This window comes from Mycteria americana, chromosome 3, assembly GCF_035582795.1.
Source record: "Mycteria americana isolate JAX WOST 10 ecotype Jacksonville Zoo and Gardens chromosome 3, USCA_MyAme_1.0, whole genome shotgun sequence".
Taxonomy (NCBI): Eukaryota; Metazoa; Chordata; class Aves; order Ciconiiformes; family Ciconiidae; genus Mycteria; species Mycteria americana.
The window spans coordinates 75,862,152-75,883,225 of record NC_134367.1 but is presented as its reverse complement, the minus strand read 5'-3'; the positions used below and the strand labels follow the sequence as shown (position 1 = coordinate 75,883,225).

At 45.1% G+C, this 21,074-nt stretch overlaps 1 protein-coding gene across 1 annotated transcript in view; it reads left to right on the top strand.

The window, feature by feature from the left end:
• The first annotated feature begins 3,300 nt into the window (after positions 1–3,300).
• Positions 3,301–21,074, top strand: part of UTRN (utrophin) — a 394,273-nt gene continuing 376,499 nt past the window's right edge. Inside the window, exons 1-2 of the mRNA XM_075499063.1 lie at positions 3,301–3,449; positions 4,407–4,570. Coding sequence (XP_075355178.1) covers positions 4,492–4,570 — 79 coding nt within the window. The 5' untranslated portion in view covers positions 3,301–3,449; positions 4,407–4,491. The remainder of the gene's footprint in view (positions 3,450–4,406; positions 4,571–21,074) is intronic.

The window sequence follows — 21,074 nt, the reverse complement described above, 5'->3', positions numbered from 1 at the left end:
TAAGAACAAAGAAAAGACAAGGAGACAAGGTAAGATGAGCTCAGAGCCTCACAACGGCATTGTTTTCATGGACTGAGGAATAAAGTATTTATTTACTTTGGCCAAAGTTCAAGGGCGCCACATCTCAGCCCATTTCTTCACAGTTTCTTTTTCTGTATTCCCCTTGTCTTTCCTTTCTTAACGTTATCTAAGGGGTTCATGGACTTTTCCTTTCTTTTCCTAATTTGGTCTGCATTATACAGAAAGGTAAACTGTGCCACACAATCCACATGGTATCAATGGTCTGCAGCAACCAAGATATTTGTAGATGAATGTAGGTTTTAGAAATACAGCCGGGTAGAGACTTTGTTGTTTGACTTTAAAATTGTGCTAGTCATTATTTTCTAATTCTGCCAATCACTGGAATACAAAATTAGAGAGTCGTAAAGCACACACAGATTAGGCTGGGGTTTTTTCCCCTGATGGTCTTGTGCCTAAAGACCCAGATATAAAAATTATAGCCCTTGCATTAAGAAGCCTACAGTCTAAATAACTAGCTTGGAAAACTTAAGCTTTGATCAGCAGCTGAGTGAGGACGGCTCTGGAGAGAGGCATGTTTGAAACACACCAGGAAAAAAAATTCTCCTGCTTCCCTGAGGTAGTGTGCGGTCTCGTTATTCTTTTACCCTTCTGCTGGCGCTCTGCAGTTCAAAGAAGATAATGATGCTACTTCTGTCTAAAACAGGGAAAAAAAAAGAAAAAGAGGAAAAAAGGAAATGCTATCAGGTTAAACTGAAATGTGTTTCTTTTTGAGAAATAATTCATAGGTGCTTTCAGAGCAAGATTATAAAAATCAGGACCTTGGGCTTACACACGAGATTTGAAATGGGATATACCAGCTCTCTGCTCCCGCTTATCAGCTTGACTGCAGCTTTTAGCGATCAAAGTTATTGCTGCCTGATAGCCGTCTTGGGTAACCTCTGTGAAATGACTAATCCCCTCAGTGCAGCCTACAAAAGAAAGGCCTTTCTTCCACTTAGCATTTCCTTGCATTCGGCCAGGCAACGCGGCGCTTTGGGATCCCCAGGTCCCGCACCGCTGCTAGATACCCAGCAGTAAGAAATGACAATTTTCATCTGTGCTGACTCTTGAGCAGGCACTGGGTTACATGGGTTGGCACGTCTCTCGTCCTGTTCATGAAAGACCTGTATGAAAAGCAGCTGCGTTACATCTGGATTCTGGACTTCCAGTATTGGGGTGGTTTTTCATCACTGGGCATTGAAAATCCAGCGTGTGGAGGGAATGCACAGGATAGGGCAGAGAAGCCGAATGTTCAGCCAAGAGCAGCAAGGCAGAAGGCAAGGAACAAGTGGTGCTCCTCTAACCACAAACGTTATGTTCGTCGTACAGGTTTACCAGTATAACGTAAACAAACAGGCATAAACACAGCCCATACCTTTCCAACAAAACCAGCCTGCCGCTCAGCACTGCCTCACAGTTAGACAGGGACAGGTATCGATATCGGTGGGTTTACAGTGTTTGTCATCCATGATCTGCAATTCTCAACGGATTCACAACTTCAGTCGTCACAACGCTTTGGACACTTTATTATTATCTCTTTACAAGTAAGAACCATTAATGACTTCATGCAGCAGTTTGGATTAAGTAGATCAAGGATGAATTAACTAATTTGTACCGAATCACCCAGGAAATCTATTGAATGATCAGAACTCGGGACCTTCATCTTCAGGGAGTCTTTGAAGTGCAAAAATATATTGCACTATCTGCGAGGCCCTGCCTCCTGGGATGCAGAACAGTAAGTCCTGGTCCCTGTTACCCACGTACTGCACAGATCAAAGGTTGAGGAAAAAATGTTAAATGCAGTTAGAATTATGATAATAATAATTTACAGGTAGCTTGTTTTGTTTCTCTGAGGTATCTCTTTTTTCCTTGAGGGAAAATAGTAAAGTATGGGTAAATATCAAAGTTAGCTTAGGCTAAAATACACATAATCGTTGTTTATTATTGTTCTCTGTAGTGCCTAGTAAACTCATGAGCTGTGTACTGGTAAGAAAAAAGACTTTCAAAGACAAATCGTCCTCATTTCATTGCTACCAATTTCTGTTCACCTGGAGACACAAAATGAAGGTGTTGCCCAGCCTGGGCTCCCCCCTTCCTTCTAGCTAATAAATTCTGCACCGTCTTTTCTGCAGACTGCTGGCCAGCATCTGCTTTTATTATTAAGGCAGTGAGGAACTCGGTGTCGGGAATGCACCTAGCCTTGAAAATCTTTTGGGTCGGACGGCTGAGGCCTGGCAGGTAACGCTGAGGAATTACTCAGTGTCTCTCCGATATCACTGCAACTTCAGACTAGTGCTTACCAAGATAAATAAGGGCCACGTGTTCAGCAGCCTTACAGTAGAGGTGAGTAACGATTACTTGCCTGAGCAAATATGAGTATGTTCATTCCCAGATTGCAAATGCGGCAATAAATTAATTAGCGTGAGCTAAATATTTTACTAACGTATATGCCTGTTCATACATAAGAAATGACTACAGACACCCAGCGTCCAGCGCAGCACGCCGTCACTGATCCACACCGTTCCTTTCCTGCCCGGTGAAAACCACCGGGACTTTTAGCCGCCAAGCGACCCCGTGAGACGAGGGTCGGACACCCGGCCGAGCCAGACGAGTTGCGGGAGAGCTGTTTCCTGCTGTTACGCCTGTAAACGCCCTAAATGTCCCTCAGATTTTGTCACACTCCCTCGCCGTGGGACTTCGGTGTTAATGGGGAGCGACGGGGCGAGCGAGCAGCGGAGCGCCGCGGTGCCCGCCCTGCCCTGCCCTGCCCGCCCTGCGCTTCGCCTCCCGAGCGCGGCGCGACCGCGCTTGTCTGTGGGGGGAACGGCAAAGAGAGGCGAGGCGGGAGCGCACAGGTGCGGCCGGGAAGGCCCCGAGGGAGGAGCGGAGCGGCGCTGACCGGGCCGGCGCAGCCCCGACGGCCCCACCGCCGGTCCCGCCGCTCTCTCGGGCGGGGCCCTCAGGAGCGCGGGGCCGGGCCGGCAGCCGCCCGCGGGCGCGGGGCGGGGGCGGGGCGGGCCTCGCTCCGCCCCTCTCTGCCCCGCCCCGCCCGGGGCCCGCGGCGGGCGCAGCCCCGCCCCTCCCGCCCCCTCGGAGAAGGGGCCGCGCGGCCGGGGCGCTCTCCCGCAGCCGCGGCGCTGCCCGGCGAACAAAGGGGCGCCGGGGCCGAGGGCGGAGCCGCCGCGGGGCCGGGCCGGGAGGGGCGGAGGAGGAGGAGGAGGAGGAGGAGGAGGAGGGACGGGGACAGAGACGGCAGCGGCTCGCATAGAAAGTTGTGGGTCAGCCAGCGCAGCGGGAGCCGCCGCCGCCGGGGGACGGGGCGCGGGGAAGAGCCGTGCCGTGCCGTGCCGTGGGGAAGCGGGACCGCCTCCCGCTGCTGTGTCTGAGCGGTGAGTGGCGGCAGCGGCGGTTGCTGTCGGCGGGTGCCCCAGCGCCTCTGGGAGCGGGGCTGCCCCGCGGGGAGACGGCGGGCACCGCGGCTGCGGGAGGGGCGCGGGGGGGAAAGTTGGTTCCGCAGCTCCCGGCCGGTGGAGGTGGGGGGGCGGGGGCGGAGTGCCCGCGGCTGGGCGCACCTGCGGGCGGGGCGGGGCGGGGGTGCCGATGCGGGGCGGCGGGGGAGCGGGCGGGACGGGCCGGCCGCGGGGAGCCGGGGCGAGGGGCGGCGGCTCCGCGGCGGCCGCGCACCCCGCGGGGAGGAGGTGCCGGCACGCCCGGCCGCCCGCCGGGTCAAAATCTCCGCCGAGGGAGCGGGGGCGGCGGCTCTGCCGGGGCGGCCGAGCGGGGAGCTGCCCGGGGCCGTGTGCGGGGCCCGTCCCGCGGGTCTCGGCTCCCCCCGCCCGAGAGAGGGGCTTCGTGGCTTCTCCCACACGTGGCTCTCACGGCCCCGGGCCGGCCGCAGGGGCACGCCTGCCCTTGGCCCCCTCCCTGCTGGCACATGCCCCAGCCCGGCAGGACCGGGCTCCCTTGCTTCGCCACCTCCCGCAAGCGGGGATGTCCCGTTTGGTGTCAGCCGGGTGCCGGTGGTGACGGTATCGCCGCGAGGGCTGTGTCCTGCCCCTCCGGGGTGCGCGGGTGGGCGTGGGGCGCCCTGTCGCCCAAGGGTGGCTGAAGCTTCGCTTTCGTGGCTAGGGATTAAACCGGCCAGCAGCACCCCTCTGTGCCCTCTCACTTTTTAAATCCCCCAAGGCGTCCCTCGGCGGGGGCACAGCGAGTGGCTGGTCGGCCGCCTCGCCACACGTGGGCATGGCCAGCGAGTGTCGGTCCCAGCCTGCGCTTCCCACGCGGAGTCACACCGGGTGTAGCCCGTGGAGTTACGGTGCCTCTCCGCTCCTGGTCCCGTGCTGTAGGTGCTGGTGCTGAGCCGGGGCCCTCCATGGGAACCCTCCCCCGACGGATTTAGGCTGCGCCCGTGGCGTACCCCAGCCCGCGAGCATGGCCCGCGTCTGCGACCAGGAGGAAGGACCTGGCGGAGGACACAGCGAGTTCAGCGACATCATTAAGTCCAGATCAGGTAAGCTGTCGAGGGAGACGGCGTTTTCCTGTGTTCTCCTCTACGCGTAGCTTCTGACATCAGCTTGCGTTTCTAAACAGCACGTTTTTCCAACTGTTCTTTTGGCCGTATATTGGTGGTACAGCGAGCGACTGAGGCTGTTCGTGCAGCTGTCCTACAATTAAGTAATAGTCATTGTAGATCTCGGGTTTTTTTTTTTTTTTTTGACAGTGTTAGTCAAGTCTGTTTGTTTGGGATCCACCTCCTGCATTGTAATTACCTCTGCTTTTGTAAATAACCATGTGCTTAAAGTGCTCTTATGCAACCTAGTGTTGGCAGCTTTTGTGTTTATTCTCAGACATTGGAAATGGCAACTGCGGCCGCAATAATGCACCTCCTAAAACTGCATCGCAGTAGTACTCGTGCAGTAAACTAATGTGCTTCCTCCTTAATGTAAAACAGTTGTCTAAGGCTACTTGCTCAGGCATTTCCTCTAGCAAAACATTCATGTAACAGACCTGAAGCTTATTGGAAAAACGTGGGGTTTTTTTGGTTGTTGTATGTTTGAGTCTTCTGAGGCTCTGATGGATGCTGGGGGGGTAAGGAGGCACCCCCCTTTTAGCAGGGGGAGAGCAGAGGCCTTGGAAGGGCAGAAGCGAGTTGTTTAAACCTTGACAGAAATTTGTGCTACATCCAGAGACTGGATGCTCGCTTCTTTAGCCTCAAAGGCTCTCTTTTCTCTCTTAAATGCAAAATGCTCCTGTTGTCAGAAGATTTTCCTTCTATATTTGAAACCTAACTGTGTTTTTTTAAATGTTCCATATGTTACAAACTGTAGCTCTTCGGTCGGTGGTGATTTGATATGTCAGATTACGTAGGATGCGGGTTCGAATCTGGATCCCATTGGTGTTTGAGTAGTTTGTTTCTTAGACCTCCTCTTCCTGAGAAACGACACCTTTGGTGGAGGCAGTCTTCCTCTTAACTTCTGGAAGTGCAGTTTATGAAACAGAAATGCTTGTGGCTTTCTATCTCAAATTCTGTAGTGCTGGTTTACATTTTCTGCTGTTATTTTGAAACCTCTGGACATAACTTTATTTGATTATAAGTGTGTAGTCAGCACCTCTAAGGGCTTTGAGTTTGGGGATGGCTTGTGAACAGTTTGTATGCATATATGTACGCAAGTAATGCAGTTTTTTAGGATGTCTGAGGAAACATGGCTGTATTTGAGGTTTTCCTTGGATGAACAAATTGTACAGTAAGTTCTGTTGTTTTGGTTAGGGCAGATGATTGTAAATCTCCTGTTACAACTGCTTTAACTTTCTTCTTCTCTGTTAATGAGAAAATGATGTATATTCTAATACTCACAAGGCTAAAAGACTTGTGCATTAAATTAAAAATAGCAAGTGAAGATTGATCTTAAATAATTCATCTTCTCTAAATAATACGCTGGTTTGGATGCAAATGTGCGATTTCTTCAAGTTAATTACTGTACTACAGAGCTCAGCTCTGAACCATTCCCTACAAGTAAACCTGTGGGAGGGATTTCCTAATGAAAGGGCTGAAGTTTCCTGAAGTACAGATGGCAGCAAATTAAAGGCTAGTTGTCAGGACTGGGGAAAAAATATTATAAGCTATGCTTCCATTTTTCCTAGATATCTGGAAAAGAGAATGCTAATTTTGATATTTGGAAAGGAAAACTGAGTTTTTTTTTTCTGGGAAGATTTCTCCAGCATGGGATGTTCTTCACAGTATAAGTGACTGGAGTACAGTAGAAGTGTTACCTTATAACTTGCTAATATTTGGGGCAGCTAGGGGTCTGTTTGGGTTTTGAGGCTACAGAGAGCAGAACCAGACAAGGTTTAGGATCTCCACTTTCCTTTCTTTCGTCATAGAAAATGGGCTGTTATTGTTTCCTGCTACTCTGTAAGTTCATCACTTGTGATATGGGAAATCTCTAATGCTTTGATTAGAGAGAGCATGCAAATATGCATTCATGTTTTCACTCTTAATAAATAAAATACAAACCCCACTTCTAGCGAGTGAAAATCTTTAAGTGATTTAATATGTCATAATATTTTTGAGTGTGTATTATTCCTATGCATTTTTAAATAAGAACAGTGAAAACAGTTGACTATTCTTGTAAATAAAAGAAGAGAGAGATGTATAATGTCCTGTGTAAAGGTGACTTTCTCTCTCTGTGCTCTCTTGGGCAATTGTCTGTCTTTTTCAACATGTTTTTCTTCATCTTTTTTCAACAGATCACCAAACTGTCATGATGTCGTGGTTATTTAAAAACATTCCTCTTCTAAAAGTTATGGTTAAGATACATGGCTAAATCTTATATTTTGTTATAATTTGGAAGAAAATTATAATTTTGAATGCCAGAATCTTTTGGCGGTCAGGCCTTAACAAAGAGTGGTACTAGTAAAAATTTTTCTAAATATTTGGATGCAAATGTAAACTTTAGCAGCCTGTCAAACTGAATACATTGTCGTTTTTGTAGTTATTGCTGCTTTAGTTATCTTGCTTTGGAAAACTGGGAAGCAGCTAGAAAGCCATAAAGGTGGCACTGTTAATACAGTGATTGGTTATTGAAAACTTGAGCTGTGATCTAAAGTTACTCTTATGAGACTGTGATAAGACACATGAAGTTTTACGGCTGCTCAGGGCTGTGTGGTGCCCATCTATGCCTGTTTTTATGAGCAGAACAATCTATGTAATTTTTTTCTTAATGACTTGTAATTGGGAAGCTACCAGCATATCATGTGAAGGATATAGGAGAACTGCAGAAGATCATAACTTTTCTATAGAGCAATCGGAATCAATTAACAGCGGATTGGATTTCTATTTGTTGCTTGTGCAAAAAAAGTGCGTGTGTCACAGGATTTCACAGATGGGGAAAAAGTAATTTTGCAAGTATCTAATTCATCCTTTGGGGAGTTCAAACTGAGAGGATGAAGGATAAAACACTTTGAATGGAGATCCCTGTAGTTACTGTTTATGTTGGAAATACTTTTTCCTTTAGTGATCAGGAAGAAAACTTCCTATGAGTATGCTACAGCTGTAGCTGTAAGTGATAAATGCTTGATTTTCTAAAGCAAAAGAGTTGTAGTCATCGTCGTCCCCCCCCCCACCCAGTAATCTCAATTTTGGGACTTATGATACTAAAAAAAGAAACTAAGACTTCTTTCTGTTATCGAATTAGCATTTATTATTTTTTGCTTTGGATGTGGCTTTTCTTTGATTATATAGCTTGCTAGCACTGATGTACATGTAGCAACAAGTTATTTTTGAAGACACATCTTCTGCACTTAGAATAGAATATGATGGTGACCAAAGCTGCCTTTAAAATAACTGTTGGCTATGGTAATTATAAGGGAGGCTGCCTTATGTTCGCAGAAGAACCAAGTGTCTTTTTGCCTCCCTTCTTCCTGCACCGGTGGTGGATGCTGATGGCTCTGAGTATCTGATGTTTAAGGGGCAGGATACTTGTTCCTGGATGGTTATGTTGGGTTTCTATATTTATAATTAGCATTTACTTAGCATTAGTAACCTGTGCTATGCCTGTGTGTCTGTATGATTGCTTGCTATGGAAAAGCAGTTTTCCCTTTTTCACTTCCCTATAGTATGAAGTAACGTATATGGAGCTGATTTATATCTTTGAAAGGCATCTTGTGCAGATAGGTGAGCTTTTCTCTTTGCAATAGCTTTCAGGAAGGAATGCTGTGGGATGATTGCCTTACAGTGGTGAAAACAGCGCTGTCATCACCAGGCTTGAAGAACAGATGAGGTTTTGCTATGATTAATTATGGAAAAAAGACAAACTCACTTAAAATCTGTCATGGTAGCTTGGAATGGTAATATATAATTAAACAGTAAGACGTGACAGGAAAAACATTTCTGGAAGATTACTCTATGCCTCTGGTGCATTTTAAGATATGAGTTCCTGTCTAAATTGAGGGGAACTTAATTCTCCTCATCTACCTTTCATTTTTAATTACATTAAATATATTTGACTGAAAGACTGCTTTGAGAAATTGTAACTTATTTTTGGAGTTCTTGGGCAAGGCTCGTTCTGAGAACTGCTGTTGTCTGTCTGTCCCCATGAAGCAATGCTTACTTGGCTGGCAGCCCCCTTGCTCCGGGATCTCCCTGCCCCGCAGTGCCACATGTTGCCTTTGGAACCAGTTCCTTCGGTCGGGCCTCTCGCCGCCAGATTGCTGTGGGCCAAACGCGCTGCTTCTCCTCGTTTGTCGTTTTGGCTCCGTCAGCGTGAAATGGCCAGGAGTCGTTATAGTTGCAGGCGGACCCTTAGGATTCCGTCAAGAGGGCACGGAGTTGGTGTAGCCGGTTTTGCACTGTGTGAACTCTTCGGGGATGTTTGTGCAGAGTGTGTGCAGACAAGGTGTTAAAGACAAGCGACAAATTTACTCCTCCTTATTTCTAGCCACTGCAATGACTGTTTCTCAAAACTAAACCTTTAGGTTGCTGTAGCCTGGCTTCTTTCTGTCATTTGTATCGCCTCCTTTTCTTGGGCTGTCTGCTGGGGACAGATTGGATGCTGCAGTGAAGACAGTTCTAGGGTATTGCCTAGCATTTATGAAATGGCAGATATATAAGTACCAGGCTGGTTTCTTCTAGTCCCTTGATTGGTAGGTGAAGAAATAACATATGCTGCTCTGTGTGTTTGAAGCACGACTTTGCCTTGGAATAGAAATTGAGGCTCCTCGGGGAGGAAAAAAAAAAAACAAACCCCAAACCATAAAAGCAGCCCATTGATTTGCACATGCTCTGCCAGGAAATGAAGACGTAACCCTGGGCAAGAGCTGCTATGTGAGGCACTGTGTGTAGTGTGTTAAGTGTTTCTAAAGAGGTCTAAAAGTTGGGGTGGGGAGAGGCAGCTGCTGGTGGTGTGGGACCCCCCACTGATGGGGATCCCGTGAAGAAGGGGTGCCTAGGTGAGGGGCAGACCAGGAGCAATGTGAAGTTCCTGGCTCCACCTCCCCCAGCGCTCTTTGAGGCTCTGTTCCCCCTTTTCCCCTCAGGTCTGGGGGAAGAAAGACGGCTCTCATACAGTATTGTGAAAATGTTTTCACATGCAAAGAAATTCTCAAAGTTCACAGCATTGGGCAGCTTAGCAAAGAATTAGCTGTGCTGTCTTAACGCCTCTCAGTAACTGCTCCTAATTTTCCTCCTCACCTTGGCTCTTCCTCCTAGCAGAATCACATGTCCATGGTGCGCGTGTTGGGGTTGACTCTTGTGAGCAGGGAAGAGTAGGGCAGTGTTGTTACTAACGTCTTTCGAATGCGAGTAAGTGGGGAGATGGACTGGAATGCATAAATCCGTGTGGGTGTGGAAGAGCATGTGGGCTCCAGCTGAGCTCATGTTGTTTCAGAACAGTATAGCTGCTCTGCTGCCAGGTAGCGGCGTGGACTGGTGTGCTCAAAGCCCGCACGATCTGCTTTTCATGTGTTGTATGGTATCCCTCCTTCGAAGGAAAATGCACAATTAGAAGAGCGCAGCTGTTCCCACCCATCCTGGGAGCTGAGATGCCCCTAGCACGAAGTTGGGGAGAACTGCGTTTATTTGGATGCCTTAATAACAGTCTGAAGAATGAATAACAGGGTTTAAACATTGTGAGGTGGGAGGGAGGAGTTGCATTGTCTGACTTTTTATTGTGTTGATGAAAGAATAACTTTTAGTGCTCCGTACTTTGTCAGAAGCCTGTTTTATGTCTTCCTCCCCTCCCCCAGTGTGTTTCTGGAATGAAATTGGGAAGCAAGCTGAGCTGTAATTTCAGCAAGTGACAGTATATCCTCAGACGAAAGCTGGGAGTTTTAAAGGTAGCGACAAAAATAACAGGCTAAGGAAATAGAAGAGCCCTCTGGCACATGTGGGTTTGACAGAAGACGATGATAAGGCTCTGTTGCAAGCTGTAGTTTTGGGAATGAGGCAAGAAACTACTGACTTGTAAATATACGCAGCCGCAAAGTCAGTGAAACATCTACCATCAAGAAGGAGGAATTAGAAATTGCCATTTATTTATTTATTAGGATATGACATCTTTGGGCCTTTTCCTTGAAAGGACACCCAAACCACCTGATACTGCCTTTGGAGAGAGTAAAAAGAAAAGCTTACTTTGATTATTGGAACCGAGTTGGGCTCAGCCCTGAATGGAGCCAAAAAAAAAAAGAACCGAACAAAAATAAGAACACTTGCAATTATCTTTTGTAGTCACTTATCTGTGGAACCAGCAGGTTGGGGCTGGTACAGTTGCTGGCTGTGACTCCGGGTGCGTGTCCGAGCAGCCAGGAGACTCTGATGTAGCTGTGGGTGGTGCCTGGGGAGGCTGGGGCCAGGCTGGGTGCTGGTTGTTGGTGGGGAGGCTGCCAGAAGATGGTCAGCTGTAACGGGGAGGATGTGGGCAGTCGCAGTTCCTTCTGAGGGCAGGCTTGAGTCTGGGTGTATTATGGGCTGCGTCTTCCCTCTGACTGTCTGACCAGCTCTGGATGTGAGCCCCAGTGATGCAGGGGAGGCTGGTTATCAATGGGGACCCATCTACAACCGCAGCAGTGACCTTCTTGTGAAGGTTTCTTATGCTCAGAAATGTGTTCACTCTTTAATAATTCACATTTTTAGATATTCATTAATCTGTTGAGTGCATTGGACAGATGCATGATACGTGTTGAGATTCTGGAGAGCATTGTTTGGCCTCGCTGGTAGTTTCTCTTGTAAGGAGGCAGCTCCTCTGCCAGAGAAGCATTCTCTAGCAGCCTAGCTCTTTTTCAGGTGTGGGGGTCTCCTGCTGGGTGTGGAAGAAGTGGTGAAGAGCTGCTGAGTCTTCAGCTGGTAGGAGATAGGGTGACTGTGTGTATTGGTAAAAAACCAACTTCTATCTCAAAAACATTGGATACATGCTGGTAGGAAAGGATGTGGCTACATGACAGAGACTAGATATGTATTCTTAAGGTTATTTTGCTGATCAATATAGGGAATGTGCAGCAGTACTTTTCAGCCATTAATTATTGGTGATGAAGGTCCTTTCTGGACTTCCACACCTTTTCCCCTCACCTTGTAGGAAGCAGAGGAGCCACCATCCAAAAACTGAGAGATTTTGTACAGGAATTAGGCAAACATATATGGACAGTCACTGGCTTATGCATTTAACCCATGAAATAACATGCTTTGATGGGTCTGTGTAATTCATTTCACAAATAACTTTAGTTCCTTTGTACTCAGCTTTTATTGCCTAGCATCAAATGTGGTTTTTGCTCCTCTCCTAACTCAGATCATGGCAGAGGACCAAAGGTGGAATATGCTCCTAAAATGTTTGATCAGAGAAAAGTGGTGTGATGGATAAGTTCTGAAATGTTTTGCTAGCTTTTTTATTGTTATTAATTTACTATGCTATCCTGGATGAGCAGAGAGTAGTAGTCTGTGCATGAATAACAAATGGAGGAGATTTATTTGAACATTTTACGGGAGCATGCTGGGAATAGGGTGAAGCCTTTTGGTTTCTATGTTATTTTAATAGTTATATTATAAAATATGTTTGTATTAAAAGAAAAGAGTAAATAAAGTAGTACTTAAATGCCAACAGACCGAGACCTTTTTATTCCTTCTTTCTAGGCTTTTACTTCTGTTCTAATTTAATAATGAACAGCAGCTATGGTCAGCATAAATCATACCCAGAGAGAGTTCATTGCCCTCTTTTTCTGGTTTCTACATGTACATCTTGTTCTTGGATGAGACTTCTTGTGGAAATTCACAGGAACACATTGTGTTAACATTGTGCCTCTTTCTTGAGAAAAGACTTTGTGGAAGTTGAAAGTCTGGTAGTTTCCTTCTGAATGTAATTTTGATCTCTCTGGGATGGTGGTGTGTAATCTTTCTGCTCTGAATGCTTTTCCTCTGTGCTCAGGAATTTTTCGCTTGGACCTGGCTGTAGGGCCCAATTTAGAGCCTGCTGGTTTGATTTACTGTGCTTTTTAAAAAAAAAAAATTAAATCAATTTTTAGCTAATTTAACACACTGTTCATTTGGAATAGAGTTTATTAAGTTTAATCTGAGAGTTATTAAAGGTCACAGTACAGATGTGAAGTATTCACTCTGGTCTTTCTGCTCAAAAAATAAGTTTACACACTTTATGATCTGAGCAGAGGAATAGTCTGTCTGGCAGTGTCAGACTTGTGCAGTGCCCAGGTACTTGCAGGCGAGGATGCTGTTTCTCCCTGGTAGACTGATGATGGGAGCAAACGCTCCAGGCTGCTGCGCGTTCCTGGTGGACTGTGGACCACAAGCCCTGTTGCGTCCTCGGGAGTCTCTGCTCCTGCCTCTGACTGTTGCCTGGGTGCCTCAGGAGAGGCTGTGCTTCAGGATGTTCCTCTGCTTTAATTTTTGTTTCTTTCCTCTTCTGTTTGTTTTTTTTCCCCCTCAACTTGTATTCAAACAAACATTATTGTTTGTTTAAATATTGAGATAATTCAGGACAAAAGGAAACTCTAAAAAAAAATACAAACAAGACCAACAAAAAAAAAAACCCCAAACCCACCCCCAAACCACTGTTCTACTTTCACTGACCATTTGGGAATTTATTAAAGCCGTGAAACATGCCATAACTTCTGGAAGATTATGCTTCTATGTTAATAGGAAAAGTCAAATGTTGCCCGTTGTATTAATGTGGAAGTGAGTTTTATACTGAACTGCACAACCAAAATTGAACAGAGGAAAGAGGAAGGAAGAGTTCAAATGGGGTTGTGCCCATTGTCACAAATGTCATACCACTTTGCATGTGCGTGGTGTTTTTTTTTTTTTGAAGGCTACTGAAACCTAATTCAAGTTCATTATTTGCCCTCTGGATGTTAACAGGAAGTTCCTTCTTGACTCTAGGAAAAACAGTATTAAAGGAAAGGAGATTAAAAGCCCCCTTTGCTGTCTGTAGTTTTAGTGAGGTGCTTTACAGAGCCTGTAGATGCCAGGCTCCTCACCTGGTGTTCTGCACTGCTGCCTCGCCACATCCCTCTTTCCCTGTTCCTCTTCCTCTGGTGAAGAACAACGTGTTAAAAAAAAAAAAAAAAAAAAAAATTGAGTATAGGTGCAGTTTTAACAAACATACTCCAGCTCTAGTGAGAAGCTTCAAATGCCCAGGTGCATCATACCTCTACTGGGAAAAACTTTTTCTTCTATTTAGGGGTATTGGGAAAATGATGGCATCCTTTTGCAGCATGTTGTGGCCATATGGATGCTTGTCTTGGTCCTTTCTGATCCAAAGAAAACTAGATCAGTCGAGACTTACAGAGCTGTTGAGATGCAGGGGAGCAGTAACTGCTGCACCAGCTGCAGTGGTGTCTGTTACTTCTCAGTCCTACAGCAGAATGTCTCTTTCAATGACACCTCTTCAGAGTTTGACAAAAAGCCTTTTTTATGCCAAAAGGATTAATGCACTGTCTACATCTTTCTTCCAGATTCACGTGTGTATGGCAGGAGGGAGCGTAAGATCCTGCTATTAGGTCTTGGGACTAACTTCCCAGGGTCTTTATGTAGACCATCCTCTAGAGAAGTGAGGCATGAGAAGTGAGGACCTGAGAAGAACCACATTTCAGATTTTTTCTTTAATCTAAAGCAGCTGTTTAGAAGGGTTTACATTTAGCCTGTAATGAAGTAAGTGGCTCCTAAAACTTAGGAAACTTGAAGTTAATGAATTCCATGTAAATTGTATTTTGTTGTTCATCTTTGTTTTAAGAGGGAAAATAATTCCCATACTAGGTCATGAAGGCTATTTGTCTTTCCACGTCTTTCCGAGCTAGGAATTTCCTGACTTCTTTGAGGCCTTTTCCTCTACCTGTAATCTGCTGGAACAGGTTTTCTGTCACTATATGGTAATAACCTCCTCAGCAGGCAGTGTTAAATATTTCGTCATTGTTCAAAGATAGTAGTTACTTTGCTTACACAGTGACTAACAGTATTGGGTGTGTTCATCTCCATGAAGAAAATGCAGAGACAGAACCCACCTTTTTTGATTTTTAAAAACAAAAAAATCCCAACCCAACCAACCAAAAAAAATCTTCCTAATTGAAAATCCCCAAATTCTCTCTGGTTTAAAAAAATCACTTAATTTTGAGCAAGGCACACAACACGGTTGTGGTGTGACAGAACTCTTTGCTCTGTCGTAGGGTACCGTATCTGTAAAGAAAGGAAGTTGTGTTCATGTAAATGTTTTTGCTTCCCTTAAGTTGAGGAGGTGCAAAGAACAGTAGCTGGTCTCTCAAAATGGATTGCTTTTGGTGGGTGATCACCCCCGATTGCCAGTCTAGGAGTTGTATTCCCTCTCAGAGAAACAGTGCAGTTAATGCCAGGGGTGTAGTGGGGAAGGTGAGGTCCCGTGGTCTGCCCTGTCTGAGGCATCAGGTGGGACAGAGCCTCGGTGGTAACAAGTGCCATTTTCATGTGTCATGCAGTATAAACCAAGCAGCCCAGAATAGAAGGACCGAACTGGAAGAGCATGTACTGGGCAGAAGCAAACTCTTTGTTCATCCATCTCCTGTTAGCACTGATGCTGGTCTACTATCAGTTGTGGGACTGGGATAGTTATACTTCTCAATTTGAGCCTCCATGTTATAAACATAAAATATGACAACCGCTCTCTGAGTGTATAAACTTGCCTTGCTGTATATACCTGGTTGGGCTGGCAGAATTTGGGGTTGAAAAAAGATGCAAAAATGCTTTGGAGTAACTAGAGTTAAAATGTGGGATCTTGAGTCTGATGAGATGTAGCCCGTTTTAAACAGGAAAGGTGTTGTGGCACATACAAACCAGAGATTCATGTAAAATGTTATGACAATATAGAATGGCCAACCTAGCTAATTTACAGCCAGGGTGACTTTGTAATTGTTTCTGGCATTGATTTATTATCATTTGTCTTGTTTGTGACTGAATAATATAAAAATGATATCCTGTTCAATTCCAAGTATGAGGATGATCATTTTGAACATGATATGTAATTAAAAATAATTACCCAAAATAAACTAAAAAGCTCCAAACCTTGCTTTTTGAAAATCATTCTTCTGTTCTTCTCAGCATTTGCTTTTTTTCTGTGTGTGTGTGTGCTCTGTTCCTCCTCTACCTAGTTCAGCTTCATGGTTTTTCTTCCAGTTGGAGGAAGACTGCAGTGACTGCCTCGGTGTTTGCCGCACGGCGTGCGGGTGAAGAGCAGAAGAGCTGGAGAGGCTTTTTTCCTTCCTGCTCTCATCCCAGTAGGAGGGAAGGGTGGAAGGACTGGTGTGGCAGTGCTGGCTCCTGCTGCCCTGGGACACATCCCGGCGCCCGGTGGGGCTGTGTGCTGACGCCTGGGGACCTCCGTGCTCCTAATTTTCAGGCAGCCTCTCCTCTGCACTGTGCACAGAAGGCAGTTCGATGAGATAATCTCAAAATCTAGTGAAACAGGTGGAAAACGTCATAATACTTTTTTCTGCTGAACTCTGTTGCCTCTCTGGATTCACCTCCCTGGCCTGGCAGGCATTTGCAGGGAGGGAAAAAAAGTGCTCCTCGAGGATTTAGCTGCTGCTCTAGATCATCTTCACAGAAGATAACTCTGGTGAAGACAGAGTTGTTTGCAGAGGTGCTTGTGTGAATATTTGTACAGAGAAGACTTAGTGGAAAATGAGCGAAGGGCAGTTACTGCTAAGGGCGTAGATCAGAAAATGTTTTGGGTGCTTGATGAGAAACTCCAGGGCCTGGTGCTACCAGAGCAGTTGGGTAGGGGAAGAGACATTAGCTATCTACAAAGGGCCTAGACATTTTAAGGCATCTTCCTCAAAACTTAATTGAAGAGCTACAGTTTGCCGCTAAGGTTGGTGAGCGGTTTGCGAGGGTACCGCAACGCTGCGTGGCTGGAGGGAGCCGTTAGGCCTCTCTTCAGCTGAAGGCCGCGCAGCACCCTGGTGCCGTGCCCTGCCCAGGGCCTCGGCCATCGAGCACAGTGAAAAACATGCAGGGGTCACTTTTTCCAAAACATAGTCACGGGAGGGGGGAGAGGGATTTGGGGTGGTGCCCATCTTTCCTGTAATTGCCTCTTAATTAGAGCCCTCGTGCTGACTTGTCACTCTTGAAATGCCAGTTCAAATTTTCGAAGGATTCAAACCACTGACCATTACCCTAAGCACCAGGCCGCAGCGTAGGGCGAGATGTGGCCCGTTCCTGACGTATCGCAGGGTGACAAAATGTGCCAGGCCATGTGTGAGGGGCCAGAGAGCATTGAGGGCATTTCTTAATAAGTCAAGCAAATCCCAACATGTTCTGCGGGAGAGAACATTTGTAAGCATTTCTGCACTAGAGATGTACTGCTTGATGACCGTGTTTAAGCCTTAAGGGCAAAAAAAGGAGTTAAGAAGCTTGTCCATCTGCTGAAGCTGACACTGAGACATCAGTACCAAAACTTGGTGCTGAAAGATCCTGGTCTAGGCTGAAGAGCAGACGTGCAGTGAGCCTTGATATTTTTCCCTGGAGAAAGACATTGTAAGGTCATCAATCAAGAGCTAGAGAAAAGGAGTGTTGCTCTCCCTTTCCCTCCCCAAAATAAAACAACCAAAACAAACCCTTGTGTTGCTGGTATTAGTAACCATCTGGCCACCACCCCTGTTGATGGTTGCAAGAATGTAGTGTTGTTATGATAAACAGCCGCTGTGTTGCAAGGGGGGCTGGCCTGTGCGCAGGGAAAGTTCAAATAAATTTTTGAACAAAAACCTGCTGCAGGAAAAAGAGGGATTTCATTGGTGTAATTGTTTACCCCAGGTGAGATAATGATCCTGAAGTTTATGTCAGTGTCACAGTCCAAATAATTGAGATGTCTAGAAAGAAGGGGTGCTTAGGGCTGTATATAGAGGGGAATTATGTCACCACATAGATAATGATGGATCCTTTTGACAAGAAATTGAGTTCATGCTTGGCTGGAGGAAACATGGGGGATGTGTTTGGAGAGCTGTCTCCTTGGTTTGCCTGGTGCTATCAGTGGGTGCTGGGCTCTGATGCAGGATATGCACGGTACAGAGCATGTTAGCTCGGGCATGGTGGTGCTCTGGCATTTGGCATTGAGGTGGCAAGTGTGCTCGTAGGGGCATTATGCAGGGTTATCCTGGTCAGATGCCTCCTAGCTTTATGATCTCTGCTTTGCATTCATTTATATGTTGTAGTCAATCACGTGAAGTGAATGATGCAGCGTGCTGTGGTTGGTGCGGTTGAGGTCTGATTCTTGGTGACTTCCTGGGTGAGGTTGCTGTCATTTAGGGCTCCTGAATTCCCACAGAAATCACGTGTGATGTGTGTTGTGTCAGTAAGTGCAGCTGAGGAAGGTACCTGCCCCACAGAGGAATGCGAGTGTGGTACTTCTGCTGCAGGGCACTTTCACATTGCAGTAGCTCCTGCTTCTGGCAGCTACTTTAATGTTGCTCTTGAAACTGTCTCTTACTGGTTCACTTGATGCTACACCTAAATTAGGGGTTACTGGGTTAGGTCAGGGATCACTCTAGCATGTAATGCCCACTTCTGAGGCAGGATAAATTTTCTTCAACAGGAACTGAGGTAGAAGAGGAAGAGGAGCACATAATACCTGGTGGATCTCATAGTTTGTGGCTTTATGAATAGAGAACATAATTCAACGCCAATGTATTTGTGGTGTTCTGAGCAAAATATCACATGTGATGTTGTGGCTTCTTTGTCTATTAACTGGACAGGGTGCTTTTAGCACTGAGGAAACTGGCATGAAAGCAGTGAAGGGTCCTGGAAACCCTGACCGTGGGCATGGTTGTAGGCATGTCAAATTTTCTTTTACTCTCTGTCTCTTTCCAATATGATGTTGAAGAGGTCTTGGGCTGTTGTATTCAACCTTAAAGGATACAGTGGCCTTAGTTTAGGTGATACAATTTAGTTTCAGGATGAAGCCTGAGGTTGACAGTGAAGTCATCTCTGAGCTAGTCCAAATCTCTTGAACTAGTCCAAATCTCTTGAACAGCCTTTGGAGAAAATAGGATCCACTGCAATTCTTGCCACTGGAGCTGGCTAGGAAAAAGTAATTCATGTTGGGTAATGTACTTGAACGGAGGTTTTGGTTCTAGTGTGATTTGGGCAGAAAAAAATGAAAGCTTGGAATTTGCTGCTGACTGTTGCCTTGGAAGTCCTGATGCATCCTTTCCTCCGCAGCACTGCCCTGCTGCCGCTGGGCAGGGGCAGCTGGGATGGAGTAGAAACTATTAGCCAGATGGTGAAAATTGACTATGTCTGTATAATGTTCAAATAAATTGACTATGAGAAATAGACTGCTTAGAAATGTTTTGCTGACTTACCATTTTCCACGCTAGTTCTCACCACCTTTTGTTATAGCTTCTTATTCTGGCCCTGCAGTCTCTGGCTTTAACTTATACTTGTCTCCCCATATAATAAAAATACATGAAAATGTAATGTTCAGTTAAACTCCATTTTTCTGCTTGGTGAAAGAAGGAAGGGGTTCAAAGATGCTAATGCATTGTAGTGGTCATTTGAAACAACAATTTATGTGGCCTAGGACTAGTGCAACCTGATTATGAAAGTATTCTGCATAATTTGTGTGGGTATGGGAAGGAGGAGAGAAATTGTGGAATGAATTGTAAATCTTTATACTTGTTTTTTACAGTTTGAAAAGTCTGTCTTCTTATGGATTTGGGTCCTTATGTGCACTAAACTGACACTTTTTTTCCCTTTATACCAAAATGCACACAATTGTTTTTCTCCTCCTAGTGATTTGAGGACAGAAGGCAGAAAAATGGGTTTTGTTCCTCATAAGATATTATGTCTGCCTGGTATTCTCATTTGCAATAAGGCTCCTTTCATACTATTCCAGCACTCAAAAAGGACTTTAACTCGCTATGCTATTAAGAACCTCTTGTACTGCCAGAAAAATGTAAAGAGGCTGTAGACATTTGGGGCTCAACTCTCATCTACAGTACAATGAAGAAAAGGAAATAATACATTCTTGGCTCTCCCAAATTTAGCAGAGCCAAAAGGTTATCAGCTGACAGAGTAGATGAGTTGTAATTATGATAACTAATGTTACTGGAAGTCTTTAAAAAGCAATTGAATTAATTATGTTTGAACTTGGTGAGAATCTGTGGCTGTTGGGATGGATTTTGATCTGGATCTATTATCTGGGATGCAGTGTGGTATAAGTGGGGGAAAAATAGTGTCTGTGAATTGTGTGGGACTTGTATTTTTATCTGCTTTGTATCTGTATTGTGGCGTACATAATAGAGAATATATGTTTGTTTTCCCCTTTCTTTTTATTCCTCTCCTTTTTGGACGAATAAATTGAACTCTGCTACAGTTTGGAATCTGCAAGGTATCACGAAAGCCTTTTTTGAAAGTCTGGCAAACTGTAAAATCTAATTTCAGTGAAAAGTAGTGTATGATACAGAGTTTGTCCCTTCTGTGTAAGGTGGATATAGCTGAGTTATAAAACCTCTTTTACAGACAGTTATTTTTAGACATAAGTATTCAATTAATGCACAAAACAGGAACAAAAGAGAATTTCTGGTTAAATTACTACTTTTTAACTAAGGCATCCTTTGATTATCTTAATCAAGGGGGACAAGATAAAGTTTTTATTATATGTAGAATTCCTTCCTTAACAGCCTTTAGACATTTTTTTCTACCCCGTTCTGCAGGACTTGGAATGACAAGAGTACAGCTGAGGAGTGGGTGGGTCAGTCAGATCACGTCTTCCAGAGTCATCCAGCTCATTACAAATACTCATCTGCTGTTTATTTAAATATGGTAGCACAAATAGGTAACCTGCTGCTCTACCATTCCAGTGCAAAAACAGTGCTCTGCACTTTTTGCAAAGTAAGAGCAAGCAAGTTTAATTATATCTCAATAATGAAGGGTGGTGTATTAATACAAGGTGAGTGGATTTAGCTTTGCTAAAAACTTACCAAAAGCTGATCCAATGATTATAATTTGTCTTTTTTCATAATAAGCGGAACTAGTTAAACAAGTACTCTCAGCTTTAAGTAATTTCTTAAAGTCCTATTTCACATTTCCTTCTGTAGAATAAACAACTGAATTAAATATGAATAACCACATATTTAATTTTGAAAAAGATGGTTTATTTTAAATTCCTGTTCAAGTAAGAATCTGTATGCAAGAGAGACTACTTTTAAAATTACATCCTCAAGGAAAATATATTTATCTAATGTAAAGCTAGGTGAAATAGTGGTGCAAAATATCACCTTGGCCTTGAGCCTTGAGTTCTTTGTTTTTTAATCTCTAAAATGAGAAGATTTGCCTCTTGACAGTAGATGAAAAATGTGAACAAAATGGCGTGTGATCTTACATGTTTTTCCTTCATGCCTACTCCTGTATCCCAGACTCTCTGTGTTTAGTGTAGCCCGTCTGTTCCCAAACTTATTTTAGCTTTGAGCTGATGTGTGTATAGTGCTTGACCTGGTCATCAGCTGTGGAAGATGTGGATGGCTATCTTTAGCCTTGTTTAGCTTCCCTG